The 16889-nt window shown below is 40.0% G+C and overlaps 1 protein-coding gene across 1 annotated transcript; it reads right to left on the bottom strand.

Moving 5' to 3' along the window:
• Positions 1–794: 794 nt before the first annotated feature.
• Positions 795–1529, bottom strand: LOC142175992 (uncharacterized). Its single transcript, XM_075243015.1, has one exon. It carries the CDS (start codon positions 1527–1529, stop codon positions 795–797), a length of 735 nt encoding a protein of 244 aa, XP_075099116.1.
• Positions 1530–16889: the final 15360 nt, after the last annotated feature.

Here is a 16889-nt window from a genome sequence, read left to right as displayed (position 1 = left end):
ATGATAGCCTATCATAAGCTTTTGTCATGTCGAGCTTAATCACAACATTTGGGCCTGCTTTTGTTCTCAACCTGATATCCGTAATGATTTCTTGAGTTAACAGTACATTCTCAACTATACTTCTTCCCTTCACAAAACCTGCCTGTTCCTGTGAGATTAAGTTTGGTAAAAATTCAACCAATCTTTCATGAATAACCCTCGAGAAAATCTGGTTAACAAAGTTGCTAAGACTGATTGGTCTCATGTCTGCAAAGGTCATAACTTCTTTTTTCTTTGGTAATAAAACCAGGTTTGTGTGTCACACTCTTTGGCAATTGCTGACCGCAAAAGAAAGCCTTGACCATGCCTACTACATCTTCTTCAATGATTTCCCAGCATGTTTGGTAAAAGGCTCCAGTGAAGCCATCCGGTCAACCTGCTGAGTCCCCATTCAACCCCATAACTACTCTCTTCACTTCTTCATTGGAAGGCAAAGCCATCAATCTTTCATGTTGATCACTCTCTACCATTGAAGGTACATGATTTAGAATATCAAATGCATTAGGAACTTGACTCTCAGTAAATTGATCCTTGTAGAATTTTAGTGCTTCTTCTGCTATTAAGTGATCTTCTTCAATCCAGTTACCAAGACTATTATGGATCCTTGATAATTTCATTCTCTTCCTTCTCCCATTAACCTGAGCATGGAAGAATTTAGTGTTTCTATCTCCATCTTTGAACCATAACATGCCAGCTTTTTGTCTCCAGAATTCTTCTTCTAATGCAAGATATTTAATCATTTCAACTTGTACCTGTTATAATCTTTGTCTGTTCATCTGTGTAGGATTGACTTCAAATTGCCTTTCATGAACCAAGACCACCTCCTCCAGGCTTGCAATCTTCTGGAATATATCCCCATATGTAGCTCTGCTCCAGGTAGATAGTGCTTTCTTAAGCTTCTTTAACTTGTAGTTAAAAATGCAGAAATGGTTAGCACTAAAATCAGCATTCCAATTCTCCTTTACTACATCTTTGAAGGTTTCATGCTTAATCCAGAAGTTAAGAAATCTGAATGACTTCTTAATTAAAGGAGTTTCTATATCACATTTCAGCAGCATTGGGCAATGATCAAACCCAATTTTGGACAGGTGAGTTACCTCCAATCCAGGAAAGGTCTGTTGCAATTCATGATTGCCAAAACATTTGTCCAATCTTTTAAAAATACAGTCTTCCTCTGATCTTCCATTCCACCATGTAAATATGCTTCCTTTAAATCCCAAATCTGTCAAGTTGCAGGTATTGATGCAGTGCCTAAAGTCATCTACTTCAATGAGAGAAACTGGTAAGCCTCCAAATTTCTCTTCCTCATCCCATATCACATTAAAGTCGCCTCTAACTAGCCATAGTACTGTCATATCTGATGCCATTGCATACAAAGAATCCCAAAGTTCAATTCTTTCAATGCGATCACATTTGGCATAAACTAGTGTAAGGATGAGCTCAACATGTGTTTCAGTGTGCGTTAATCTCAAAGTCAGCTGTTGAGTCATATTATACAGAATAGTAATGTCATGACCCAAACTGGAGGGCCATGACTAGCACCCGACCATACTGGCCGAGCACCAACGTACATTTCATCTAACCTTCATTATTATTTTTTAGGGCTGACGATATCAATATAAATGGTAGACCTGGATCATGGACAACCAACAATAAAAACTGATGGCATGCACATATATAATATGGGATGACCAGACAATCAAGAAACTATATATAAGGTAGGAGCTACCACGCTACCATGAAAGACTATACAACAAAAACTAGCCGACAAGGCATACCAAACTATACATGAGTCGACACCTATCTATGAGCCTCTAAATGAACATAAGTGCTGCAACATAGCTGGAACAGGGCCCCGACATACCCATAATGTCTATAACAAAAAAGCATACCAAGACCAAGGCAAGTCCGGAGAAGGGATCTCGCCAATCACCGCTGAACTGGACAACCTACTGTGGTGGGGGAGCTGCACCTGCCTGTCTATCAGGACCTGCAGCACGACATGCAACGTCCACAAATAAAAGGACGTTAGTACGAATAAAGTACTGAGTATGTAAGGCAGGGAACCATAAATACAATCAGTAATGTAAGCAAGGATAGAGAATATACAACCTGTAACATCTTAGTACCTCTGAGGGCTACTGACATGAAATGCATGATACATATGTATAAATACATAAACCTTTAAAACATTCGCCTCTGTGGGCATCATCATCATCATATCGTATGGGCATCATCATCATCATATCGTACCCGGCCATAATAGGCTCGGTAGAATCGTACCCGGCCACGTGGAGCTCGGTAAAACCCAACTGATCAGTGGTTGCACAATAGGTGCCGTACCCGACCAACTATAGTGTGGCTCGGTAGAGTAAAATAGATACATATATATAATGCATGCTCGACTCATGGAATCACATTCTAAACCTTTCGGAGTGACGTAAGGTCGGTATCCTCTATACACGTTATTAGGACTAACTCTTCACTATGAACCTTATAAGATTTAGGAAGTACGAACAACATTGATAACATAAGAATAAGAGAAGTAACATTAACATCAATCGTTCCATAAGAGGGAAAACAATGTAAGTACTGCCAGCTTCTAAGAGTAGAGTATCTTGGAAGCTTGTTCATTACATTATGTACAATCGGAGTCGTGCAAAAGAAGGAAAGGGATAGCCTCACATACCTTGTATATACTGCCCCAATCTCAAGCTATGAAATTGTCAAAACTCCTTAGTCTACTATAAGAGAAACGATACTATCGTTATCATTTAAGCGTCATAACTATTATGTATCGACCACAACCTATTTTACGATGAAACGGACAACACCTCCCCTATATATATGACTTCACACCATTCAAAATAGTCACCAAACAGCCCAAACAACATCAATAATAAATATATTGAGCCTCCCAAAATAGTCCACGCACAGCCTAATCGCTCCATACATACGACGACCACCGTAGTCGTGTCAAACGACCCGGAAATGTTACGAATAACTATCATCCCCCAACCCTACATATATATGGTGTTTATCCACACCCTTCCTCCTCCAAAACTCCACAAAACAGTAGTAAAATACGCAGCCCAACAGCAACGCAAAATAGTCCACAAAACAATAACATTACTACCAAGCCTTTCGATATATATTTCACAAGTTCTAGCTTCAATGGCTTAGCCGCAACTTGGATAATCTTAAATACATATATAGTAAGAGGTTCCTTACCTTTATTCAGAAATAAAAACTCCAATTTGACCTTAAATTTCCATGAAATATCCCTCCAATGCTGCCACAACAACAAAAAAGCGAAACTAGCGATCAATTTGTGGTTTTTGGCACTAGAATCACTTTAGAAGGCTTGAAATCACCTAGGATTGATATTAATAACATGAGGTAGTATTTACAGAACATAAACCCTTTAAAACAACCTCCCACACGAGCTGGAACGACACAAAAATGAGCAACAACAAGAAGAACAAGAGACTTACTAGCGCCACGGAATTCCCGACACTTGATTTGTGTTGTTTGCCCTTTTTTTTGGGTCTTGAATCTTGAGAGAACCTTGAGAGGATGTTCTTAGGGTTATAAGGTCTGATAATAGTGAGAAGAAATGACTTAAAACGGGTTGGAGGCATCCTATATAGGTCCAAATATCTTAAACCACCTTAGTGGGCCCCATAGAGAGGTGCTTGGCGCAGTCTCGCGAAAATGCAAATATCTCTCTACTCCGAGATCGTATCGATGAACAGTTTAATGCGTTGGAAACTAGACTCATAGATCTTTAATTTGGTTGGTAGATCATCCCGTAATTCCTTGTAAATTAGGAGAAAGATTAGAAATATTTGACCTAATGTTTAAGTAAAATTATGAACCTAAGTTGAGACAACTTTTGTCGACTTTTGTTTCATAACTCATTTGACTTCAAGACTTATGATACGGATATTATATGATTAAAATAACTTAATACATGACCTCTTGAGTGTATTAAGCACCGCTAGATTTACCTGAAAATACGAGTTACAATATCCTTGATTCATTTAACTTCTAATACTTGTTAATCACCCTTATACACTCTTGTATCACTTAAGACCAATAGGATTGACTTCTTATCATCTCAAAGATAATTCCTTCTTGGATTTATGTTAACTAATATATGTCATGAACTAACACATGTGGATATGGGTTGTAACACCCTCCCCCCCTTAGGAACATTCGTCCTCGAATGTAAGGGTTCATGGGGAGTTAAAATCATCGTGGATTCCAATGGAAATTTCCGATCAATTTCCCCCTATAAAATTGTCACTAGCAAAACTTGCAAGCAATTAAGCCCAACATATGGCTTCACAAGGCTACACAAAGCATTATGCATATTTACATTATCTACATATCACCATTTTGTATTAAGGAAGAGTATTCTCAAATTATTGCTTACCTCATAGAGCCGTTTCACCTTCCAATGTATCCTGTCTTCCACCAGCATCTTTGTTATCCTCATTATGGAATAGGTAAGGGTATTTAGACTTCATCTCCTCTTCTGCTTCCCATGTCATTTCTTCCATATTTTTGTTCCTCCACAATACTTTGACGGAAGCTACATCTTTTGTTCTCAGCTTGCGGACTTGTCGATCTAATATTGCCACTGGCACTTCTTCATATAATAGGTCCTCTGTAACTTGTACATCTTTGATAGGGACGACTCCAGAAGGGTCTCCAATACATTTCCTCAACATAGATACATGGAATACCGGGTGGACAAATTCCAATTCGGATGGCAATTCTAACTCATAAGCAACCTGTCCAATCCGTCAAAGAATTTTATATGGCCCGATATACCTTGGACTCAGCTTACCTTTCTTCCCAAAACGCATAATACCCTTCATTGGTGAGATCCTCAGGAAAACCCAATCACCAACCTCAAACTCCAGATCACGACGTCGGACATCGGAATAAGATTTTTGCCTGCTTTGTGCCATCCTCAATCGCTCATGTATCACTTTCACCTTCTCAATAGCTTGGTGAATCAAATCTGGCCCATATAATTCTGTTTTACCGACTTCGAACCATCCAACTGGTGATCTACATCTTCTCCCGTATAGTGCCTCGTATGGGGCCATTTTAATACTGGAATGGTAGCTATGATTGTAGGCGAATTCTATGAGTGGAAGATGGTCATCCCAATTTACCTTAAAATCTAGAACACATGCTCGTAGCATATCTTTCAGTGTCTGAATGGTATGTACAGCCTGTCCGTTAGTCTGCGGATGAAATGCAGTGCTGAGATTCACTTGTGTGCCTAAACCCTTCTGAAAAGACCTCCAAAAGTTAGCTGTAAATTGAGCTCCTCGGTCTGATATAATAGATACCGGCACACCATGAAGCCTAACAATCTCCTTGATATACAACTTCGCATAATCTTCAGCCGTGTAAGTTGTCTTAACTGGCAGAAAATGGACACATTTTGTAAGTCGATCAATTATCACCCAGATAGAGTCAAACTTATAATAAGAGCGAGGTAAACCAATAATGAAGTCCATATTAATCACCTCCCACTTCCATGTCGGAATCTCTATATTCTGAAGCAATCCACCGGGTTTCTGATGTTCTATCTTTACTTGTTGACAATTGGGACACTGGGCTACAAATTCTGCAATAGACTTCTTCATATTATCCCACCAATACTGCTCCTTGACATCATGATACATCTTTATCGAGCCGGGATGGATGGAATATCGGGATTGATGAATATTATTCATAATCTTCTCTCGCAACCCTACCACATTAGGCACACACAATCGGCTCTGGTATCTCAGTTCCCCATCTTTTCCGATCTCAAAAGCCGTACTTTTACACTGTTGAATGCTTTCTCTTAATCGTACTAAGATAGGATCTTCATATTGCCGTGCTTTTACCTTGGCTACCAAAGATGATTCTGATGTATTCTGTACAGTAACACCTCTGTCATCAGAGTCTAACAATCTGATTCTCATATTGGCTAGCTGATGAAGCTCTTTAGTCAACCCCCATCTACCTGCCTCAATATGTACTAAGCTTCCCATTGATTTACGGCTGAGAGCATCTGCCACAATATTGGCTTTACCGGGATGATACAATATCACGACGTCGTAGTCTTTCAGTAATTCAAGCCACCTACGCTGCCTCAAATTCAACTCTTTCTGCTTGAAGTTGTATTGTAAACTCTTGTGATCTGTGTAGATGTCAACGTGGACACCGTATAAGTAGTGCCGCCATATCTTCAAAGCATATATTACTGCAACCAATTCCAAATCATGGGTTGGATAATTCTTTTCATGCTTCTTCAATTGTCTTGATGCATAAGCAATCACCTTCCCACGCTACATCAATACGCACCCCAAACCTATACCTGAGGCATCACAATATACCACATAACCTTCTATTCCTTCGGGGAGAGTGAGCACTGGTGCGGATGTCAATCGATTTTTCAACTCCTGAAAACTACGTTCACAAGTGTCAGACCACTGGAATTTGGTATCTTTCTATGTTAACTTAGTCAATGGTGATGATATAAAGGAAAACCCTTCTACAAACCGCCTATAATATCCTGCTAGCCCCAGGAAGCTGCGGACTTCTGATGGTGTTGTAGGTCTCGGTCAATACTTTACTGCATCGATCTTCTGAGTGTCGACACTAATACCCTCATCAGATATCACATGGCCAAGGAATGCTACTGAGTTCAGCCAGAATTCACATTTGGAGAGCTTATCATATAACTTACGATCCTGAAGCGTCTGTAATACTATCCGCAAGTGGACAGCATGTTCCGCCTCCGAACAAGAATACACTAGAATGTCATCAATGAATACAATCACGAACACATCAAGATAGGGCCTGAATATAGTATTCATGAGATCCATAAAAGCTACTGGGGCATTTGTTAGCCCAAACGACATCACCAAGAACTCAAAGTGCCCATATCTTGTCCGGAAGGCCGTCTTTGGAATATCCTTCTCCTTAACCCTCACCTGATGATACCCTGAACGTAAATCAATCTTGGAGAAATACTTGGCACCCAGGAGTTGGTCAAACAGGTCATCAATTCTTAGAAGTGGATACCTGTTCTTTATAGTAGACTTATTCAACCGTCGATAGTCGATACACATCCGTAACGACCCGTCTTTCTTCCGTACGAATAGGACGGCGCACCCCAAGGTGAGGTGCTAGGCCTAATGAAGCCCTTATCCAACAAGTCCTTCAACTGCACCTTCAACTCTCGCAACTCTGCTGGGGCCATTCTGTATGGAGGGATAGAGGTCGGTTGAGTTTCAGGCAACACATCAATGCTAAACTCAATCTCCCTTTCAGGAGGAAGGCCTGGGAGTTCATCTGGGAAAACATCTGGAAATTTGTTAACCACGGGGATTGATTGTAGAGTAGGCGGCTTCGCCTCCGCATCCCTAACGTGAACGAGATGATAAATGTAACCTTTTGAGATCATTTTCCTTGCCTTAAGATAGGAAATAAACCTACCTTTCGGTGTAGCAATGTTCCCTTTCCATTCAATGACGGGTTCACCTGGAAATTGGAACCTAACTATCTTCGTACGGCAGTCAACATTTGCATAGCATGAGGCCAACCAGTCCATTCCCATTATCACATCAAAATCAACCATTTCTAACTCAAATAAATTTGCCGAGGTTTGACGACTACAAATCATCACAGTGCAACCTCTATATACCCTTCTAGCAATCACAGAATCTCCTATCGGAGTAGATACCGCAAGGGGTTTACTTATCAATTCAGATTCAATGCCAAACTTATTAGCCACAAAGGGTGTAACATATGATAATGTAGATCCCGGATCAATCAGCGCATATACATCATAAGAAAACACATATATAATACCTGTAACAACATCTGGAGACGACTCGAGATCCTGTCGACCTACTAGAGCATAGGTTCAATTTTGAGCACTACTCGAACTCGGCACTGCACCTCTACCCCTACTACGACCTGTCGACTGCTGAAAACCCCGTGCTGGAGGTCGAACTGATGAGGAAGAACCAGACACAGATCCAGTCGGCTAAGCCATACCATCACCTCCTCTATTAGGACAATCCCGCATCATATGGCCAGGCTGTCCGCACGAATAGCACGCATTAGAACCTCGACGGCACAGTCCAAAGTGGGCCTTGCCGCACTGATCACAATGTGATGTTGGGGGTCTCATCTGACTAGTATCCCTGTGATGTTGCGAGCCAGATGGCCGCGAACTCTGACCTGGACCAGAATAGGATCGACCATATCGAGACCTCTGAAATTGTGGAGGAGAACTAGCTACAGATGGCGCCGAACTCCTCGAAAACTGTGGCCTGACGCTGCCTCTGAAGTCATCAGAATACCCTACAAATCTCACCCTCTTATGCTGGCCCCTATCCTGCTCCCTAACCGCCTTCTGCTGGCGCTTACGATCCTCTAGGGTCTGGGCATAAGCTTGAATATAGGAAATATCCATTCCCTCCACCAAGGAGGCTGTCATACACTCATTTATCAGATGTGGTCCCAACCCATTCACGAACATATGCACCCTATCACTCATCTCGGCCACCATATGGGGAGCATACCTTGCCAAAGAATCAAATTGCATACTGTACTCTCGCACACTCATATTACCTTGTCTAAGGTTCAAGAACTTATCAGCTCTAGCTCGTCGTATCTCAACTGGCAAGTAGTGATGAAGAAAAGCCTCAGAAAATTCCTTCCACACAGCTGGAGGAGCGTTCGGACCCCTGGATCTCTCCCAACTATCATACCAGAGAACCGCTAAATCCCGTAGCCGATAAGAAGCCAACTCTACTGCCTCTATATCACTAACATGCATAACCCGAAGTGTACGATGAACCTGGTCAATAAAAGTCTGCGGGTCCTCCTTGGGGTCTGATCCGGTAAACACTGGAGGATCTAAATTAATAAAATCACGAACTCTCGTACTAACTGGTTTCTCAGCAGCACCTGTATTCTGCCTCTGAGCCTGAGCAGCTACCAAGCTAGTCAATAACTGCAAAGCACTCCGCATATCCTGGTCTGTAGTGCCAGACGGAGGAACTGGAGGTGCTGGGTGCCTCCTAATATCCTCTAGAGGAGACGGGGTAGATGAGGTATGAGACAGCATCTCACTCTGAGCCTCACTTTGGCCTTCTCTGGCTTGGGGCACCTGACTGGTACCCTCTCCCGCAGCTGTATCAAGCCATCTACTAATTGTTTGCTTCCTAGTCGAAGGCATCGCTGAAAGAAAACAAGGTGAATATTAGAGACAAACACTTACGACTCAACTCTACGCACGATCTAGATTCAGGAAGAAGGTAACAACCCTAGATGTCATGTAGCCTCCTGATTATAAATATGGCGCGCTACACATCCATAATCAAGACTCTACTAGACATGGCTCATAGACAATCCCTAGGACAAACTTGCTCTGATACCAAGTTTGTCATGACCCAAACTGGAGGGCCATGACTAGCACCCGACCATACTTGCCGAGCACCAACGTACATTTCATCTAACCTTCATTATTATCTTTTAGGGCTGACGAGATCAATATAAATGGTAGACCTGGATCATGGACAACGAACAATAAAAACTGATGGCATGAACATATATAATATGGGATGACCAGACAATCAAGAAACTATATATAAGGTATGAGCTACCACGCTACCATGAAAGACTATACAACAAAAACTAGCCGACAAGGCATACCAAACTATACATGAGTCGACACCTATCTATGAGCCTCTAAAGGAACATAAGTGCTGCAACATAGCTGGAACAGGGCCCCGACATACCCATAATGTCTATAACAAAAAAGCATACCAAGACCAAGGCAAGTCCGGAGAAGGGATCTCGCCAATCACCGCTGAACTGGACAACCTACTGTGGTGGGGGAGCTGCACCTGCCTGTCTATCAGGACCTGCAGCACGACATGCAACGTCCACAAATAAAAGGACGTCAGTACAAATAAAGTACTGAGTATGTAAGGCAGGGAACCATAAATTCGATCAGTAATGTAAGCAAGGATAGAGAATATACAACCTGTAACATCTTAGTACCTCTGAGGGCTACTGACATGAAATGCATGATACATATGTATAAATACATAAACCTTTAAAACATTCGCCTCTGTGGGCATCATCATCATCATATCGTACCCGGCCATAATAGGCTCGGTAAAAAACGTACCCAGCCATCATAAGGCTCGGTAGAATCGTACCCGGCCATGTGGAGCTCGGTAAAACCCAACTGATCAGTAGTTGCACAATAGGTGCCGTACCCGGCCAACTATAGCGTGGCTCGGTAGAGTAAAATAGATACATATATATAATGCATGCTCGACTCATAGAATCACATTCTAAACCTTTCGGAGTGACGTAAGGTCGGTATCCTCTGTACACGTTATTAGGACTAACTCTTCACTATGAACCTTATAAGAATCAGGAAGTACCAACAACATTGATAACATAAGAATAAGAGAATCAACATTAACATCAATCGTTCCATAAGAGGGAAAACAATGTAAGTACTGCCAGCTTCTAAGAGTAGAGTATCTTGGAAGCTCGTTCATTACATTATGTACAATCGGAGTCGTGCAAAAGAAGGAAAGGGATAGCCTCACATACCTTGTATATACTGCCCCAATCTCAAGCTATGCAATTGTCAAAACTCCTTAGTCTACAATAAGAGAAACGATACTATCGTTATCATTTAAGCGTCATAACTATTATGTATCGACCACAACCTATTTTACGATGAAACGGACAACACCTCCCCTATATATATGACTTCACACCATTCAAAACAGTCACCAAACAGCCCAAACAACATCAATAATAAACATATTGAGCCTCCCAAAATAGTCCACACACAGCCTAATCGCTCCATACATACGACGACCACCGTAGTCATGTCAAACGACCTGGAAATGTTACGAATAACTATCATCCCCCAACCCTACATATATATGGTGTTTATCCACACCCTTACTCCTCCAAAACTCCACAATACAGTAGAAAAATACGCAGCCCAACAGCAACACAAAACAGTCCACAAAACAATAACATTACTACCAAGCCTTTCGATATATATTTCACAAGTTCTAGCTTCAATGGCTTAGCCGAAACTTGGATAATCTTAAATACATATAGAGTAAGAGGTTCCTTACCTTTATAAAGAAAGAATAACTCCAATTTGACCTTAAAGTTCCATGAAATATCCCTCCAATGCTGCCACAACAACAAAAAAGCGAAACTAGCGATCAATTAGTATTTTTCGACACTAGAATCACTTTAGAAGGCTTGAAATCACCTAGGATTGATATTAAGAACATGATGAGTATTTACAGAACATAAACCCTTTAAAAAACCTCCCACATGAGCTGGAACGACACAAAAATGAGCAACAACAAGAAGAACAAGAGACTTACTAGCGCCACGGAATTCCCGACACTTGATTTGTGTTGTTTGCCCTTTTTTTGGGTCTTGAATCTTGAGAGAACCTTGAGATGATGTTCCTAGGGTTCTAAGGTCTGAAAATAGTGAGAAGAAATGACTTAAAACGGGTTGGAGGCATCCTCTATAGGTCCAAATATCTTAAACTTCCTTAGTGGGGCCCATAGAGAGGTGCTTGGCGCAGTCTCGCGAAAATGCAAATATCTCTCTACTCCGAGATCGTATCGATGAACGGTTTAATGTGTTGGAAACTAGACTCATATATCTTTAATTTTTTTATAGATCACCCCATAATTCCTTGTAAATTAGGAGAAAAGATTAGAAATATTTGACCTAATGTTTAAGTAAAATTATGAACCTAAGTTGGGACAACTTTTGTCGACTTTTGTTTCATAACTTGTTTGACTTCAATACTTATGATACTGATATTATATGATTAAAATACCTTAATACATGACCTCTTGAGTGTATTAAGCACCGCTAGATTTACCTGAAAATACGAGTTACAACATCCTTGATTCATTTAACTTCTAATACTTGTTAATCACCCTTATACACTCTTGTATCACTTAAGACCAATAGGATTGACTTCTTATCATCTCAAAGATAATTCCTTCTTGGATTTATGTTAACTAATATATGGCATGAACTAACACATGTGGATATGGGTTGTAACAATTAAATAAGGGATTTCATCAATAAAAGCCCAAATCTTGTTTGACACATTCACCATAGCCTGTGCCAAACCAATTCTTGCTCTATACCTCTCCATTTTGTGAGATTGTTGCATAGGCTCAAGGATTCCTATGAACTCAAAGTGATGTTTCATGTGCATTGTAATCAGCCTTTGAAATGCTTGCATTGTATTTACTGATCTGACATTCCATATAATTGCATCCATTAAATGTTTTGGGGTTTGGACAGTGTTCTCCTTGTTTGTACTCCACTGGCTGGGATAGTAGATGTCTGTTTTGACTGTTTCTTTTTTCCTTTTGTTGCAGATTTTACTATATCAATAAGCCTTGGTGACAGATCACCCTGTTTGGCAACATTAAGGAAATTTTGTGTAGTGGATTCCTCATCCATGTCTCTACCTTTAAGTTCTGCATGGCCAACTTGGTCATGTGCTTCTATTGCTTCTTTTGATGTCACAACATCATATGCCTGATTGGTAAGTTCAGCATCTTTTTCCTGATTGGTAAGTTCAGCAGCTTTTTCTTCATGTTCATTGGTCAACAGTTGTGTATTGTTCGATGGAACAACACTTCCTGCTACATCCTTCCCCGTGCTCAAAGTACAACACTTCTTGCATAGACTTGCATTGTCTTCTCTTGGTTCTTGTCTGAATTGTTTTGTTGGTTCTTGTCTGCATTTTCAGCTTCTTTCAAGACATTACTAAAATCATTATGTAAAGTCCCTCCTGGATCTATAATATTGATGTTCCCCTCTTTTGTCTTTTCTTCTGCTGCATTTGTGCATTCACTTATGCTTTGAATATTGATTGCATTGGCATTAGAATTAACACTTTGATTCTCATCTTCCACTTCATTTCCTCCAAATTCTTTTTCACTATGCATTGTATCTGGAATCTTCCCATCTGCTAAGACTTCCTTTGTTTGGTTGATCCATAATCTCCCTCCTGCCCATTTATCTTTTTCATTGGTCCTGAATTTCTCAAAATCTGTATCTTCAATTAAGTCATTCTCTTTATTGTTTGCTAAATGTTGTTCAACTTTGGTGTCCTGTGAAGAAATGTCTTGACATGAGGTACTGGCCTGAACTACATTATTTTTGAATGCTTCTTGCACCCATTGGGCAGTTGAGTAATTGCCAAAATGCTGCTCATTCCCCAAATCTTTTTGTACACAATCTGCTGTTGATTCCATATTTGCTGCATGATTTCTTATTGTTGTAGGATTGAAAGTAGGTGATGCAGGGTTCAGTTTCTTTGGTTCTGACATAGCTAATGGTCTCCTAGATGAACTAGGTGAAGTTACCTTTTGTACCATTTGTCTAGTCGAAAAATCAAATTGCATCTCTTCTGACTCATTCTCCGCAACTGTATGAATATTAATGGGGTATGCATTATTTTCAGTCACAAGAATTATGGACTTGGAGGCATTTTTTTGGACAGCACTGTCAATGAGCTGATTTGTACTAAGTTCTTCACTATTTTCCACTTCTAAACATGCAAACTTGTTTGTTGTCTGAACTTGCTGTGGAATTCCTTTTTGATTGTTTACAGCCACGATTTCTTGTCCAGTATTTGCTAAATCTGCTGCCTGCTTCTCTTTTGCTTGCACTCTCCTATCTTTGACCTCCTTCCATTGAGCAACTTGATTGGCAACAACTTTCCCACTTGTAAGAACCATTATTGGAGCATTGTTTGTTTTGTTATCCTTGTTGGGCTGCACTACAACATCAGTTGAAGCCTTCTTTTCATCATTTCTGCTGGCCATTAGTTCAGGATGAATTTTCCAGCATTCGAACACATCATGGCCCTGAAGCTTACATTCCTTACAATACTTGGGTAGATAGTCATATTTGATAGTCACCCACTCAGTTCTAATATCTCCAGTAGGCTCATTAACAATGTCTAATCAAACCTTCTTAGGCAGGTCTGTTAGCAGGTCCACCAATACTTTCACGCGAACACAACTAGGTCTAGTTTTCTTGACAGTAGCCAAGTCCAAATGGAGGGGTTTACCGACTGTAGAAGCTAGGGAGAACAAGAATTCTCTTACAAAATAAGTAGGCAGCAGATTAGGGAATGAGATCCACGCCATTACCTTAGGAGTCTCTTCGTCAACTTTAAATTTAGCATCATAAATCAAGGTTCTTAATTGATATTCATTTCCAAGCTTATCCTTTACATAATACACACCTTTTGACGAGAAGTCTACATATTCTTGCCATAATGAAAAACGAATCAAAATGTCCCTATCACGTAGATATCCAATGTTGCATTCAGCTTTGATACCACACTGTAAAGGAACAATGCGACGTATTTCATTGATATTTGGCCATCCGTATGAAAATTTGCAAACAACAGCCTGTTGCAAACCTTCCATTAAATTCATGCGTTCAACTTCTGCTTCAGAAAATCATACAGTTGGTTGTCCTTGAAATATATGGGCTTGTCTTGGAGGAATTGGCTCAACTACTGCTGCACGTTCTTGCATTGTCGAAGTGTTGTTCGTAGGTTTTACAGCATTTGCATAGTCCATAGGTTTTGTGCCATTAGAAGGCTGGGTGATGTTGGGGGGTGGTTGTGGAGGTGGCCTAACGTGAGAGGGTGGTTGGCCTCTAGCCATGGCAGCACTGCGTGACAGTCTTCCCTAAATCAACCTAGAACATTAAGGACGATTCTAATACTACAAGGAGTTCTTCAAAATCTGGATACTTCGCGTGAAAGTTGTAAAACACTGAAGAAACGTGATGTTACATTAATAGTAGCCAAAATCTAGATCGAATATGTGCCAGATAATTCACCAAGAGAGATGTGTTGCTACAGTAATAAAACTAGAATTAAGATCTGTAGCTTCTTGATATAGAAATCAGTGAAAAAACAAAGGGAGGTTGTTTGTGATGAGAATGGTGTTCTCTTAAGACCAATTTTGTAGTGTTCCCTCGCCGGATGAAAGAGTTATGGCCCAAATTTGACTTCCTTCTCTTTCATTAATTCTTTTTCTTTTCTTTTCTTCCTTTTTCTTTCAAAAATTAAAACTTAAAAATCCTAAATTAAATTATAAAAGACCTAAATTAACTTAAAAATATTAATTAACTTTAAATAATACCTATCACAAATAATTAAACACTAAATTAAAATAAAATCACACAATTTGACCAAAATACAAAATATGTTATTTTTGTGAATTTTCATTTTTGTAAAACACATAATTATTAATTAATTCCAAAAATGTAAAAATCAAATCTTAAATGCAAATGCTATATTTTTTTGTATTTTTAATGGATTAATAAAATTAAACATGCACACAAACATATGCAAACAATCAGGAAAATCGCACAATAATTCCTAAAAATAACACATAATTAAAGAAAAGACCTAATTTTGGGAATTCTTTTGGAGTAATTCGTATGAGGCAAAAATCACGTGCTCACAACTGCCCCTCTTTGTCCAAAACTCGAAGAGTTTTCGTGCAAAGATAAAGTGAGCAGATACGAGCGATTTTTGCCTATTTGAATACTCTGTGGGAAGCATTTTTTGAAAGATTTGACTGAACCTCTGCTTCAGAGGTTTCCTACATATCCTTGGCTATAAAGGAATCAGGTCAATGTAGTTCGGGAAGTTTTGGTAGCTGTGACTACCATGAAGCTGCGGTTTTACTGTTAATGCTGTTGCTGCTGCTGATACTGCTTACTGACCTCTTTATTACACCATGACAAAAATGAAGAAGCTAGACTAAGCTATAATCTATGCTTTACAAAGATTTATTTTCAAACTTGATCTTGTGACTGACGTTGCCTCGTTGACTTGTATTTTCCTTAGAAGTTCTTTTGAGGCTGACTTGAATGGTATTTTTTTGAAATGCTTTCCCTTTTTCTCCAGGCGGGCACCTGATTGCTGAACCTTTTAAATGTCTTCCTTTGACTATTGTTTCCTTTCCTCTGTTCTCCAGGCGGGCTCCTGATTATTTGAAATTTGAATTGTTTCTTCCTTTCGTTTTCCAAACAGGCTCCTGACTATTTGAAATTTGAATTGTATTCCCTTATTCTCCAGGTGGGCTCCTGATTGCTGAGACTCGAAATGTATTCCCTTGTTCTCCAGGTGGGCTCCTAATTTCAACAAAATAGACAAAAGCAAAGAAATATTCCTGCCCCAGTTTGGTAGCTGGGCATATATATGAGTGTAAACTAAATCATGTTACCAAATATCAGTAAGAACTTAAAAGCTGAAACTTGAATTGTACTCCCTTGCTCTCCAGGTGGGCGCCTGATTGCTGAAACTTGACTTGTTGTTCCTTGTTCTCCAGGTGGACGCCTGATTACTGGATCTTCAACTACTTTTCCTTGTTCTCCAGGTGGATGCCTGATTGCTGATACTTCAACTGTTGTTCCTTGTTCTCCAGGTGGACGCCTGATTGCTGGTACTTCAACTGTTCTTCCTTGTTCTCCAAGTGGATGCCTGATTGCTAGTACTTGGTCATGCTCTTATCTTTAACATCCGCGTTGTTCTCCCTGTTAATTAGATGGGCACCTGACTTCAACAAAAATACACAAAACAAAAGAAAATTTTCTGCCCCAGTTTGTTAATTGGGCGCATCTGTGAGTGTTAAACTGAATCATATCACCAAATATTACTAAGTATTTGAAAGCTAGGTCCCATTATCCAGGGGGTCCTG

This window comes from Nicotiana tabacum, chromosome 22 (genome assembly GCF_000715075.1).
Source record: "Nicotiana tabacum cultivar K326 chromosome 22, ASM71507v2, whole genome shotgun sequence".
Classification (NCBI taxonomy): domain Eukaryota; kingdom Viridiplantae; phylum Streptophyta; class Magnoliopsida; order Solanales; family Solanaceae; genus Nicotiana; species Nicotiana tabacum.
The sequence above is the reverse complement of the archived record's forward strand: the minus strand, read 5'-3'. Positions and strand labels throughout refer to the sequence as shown.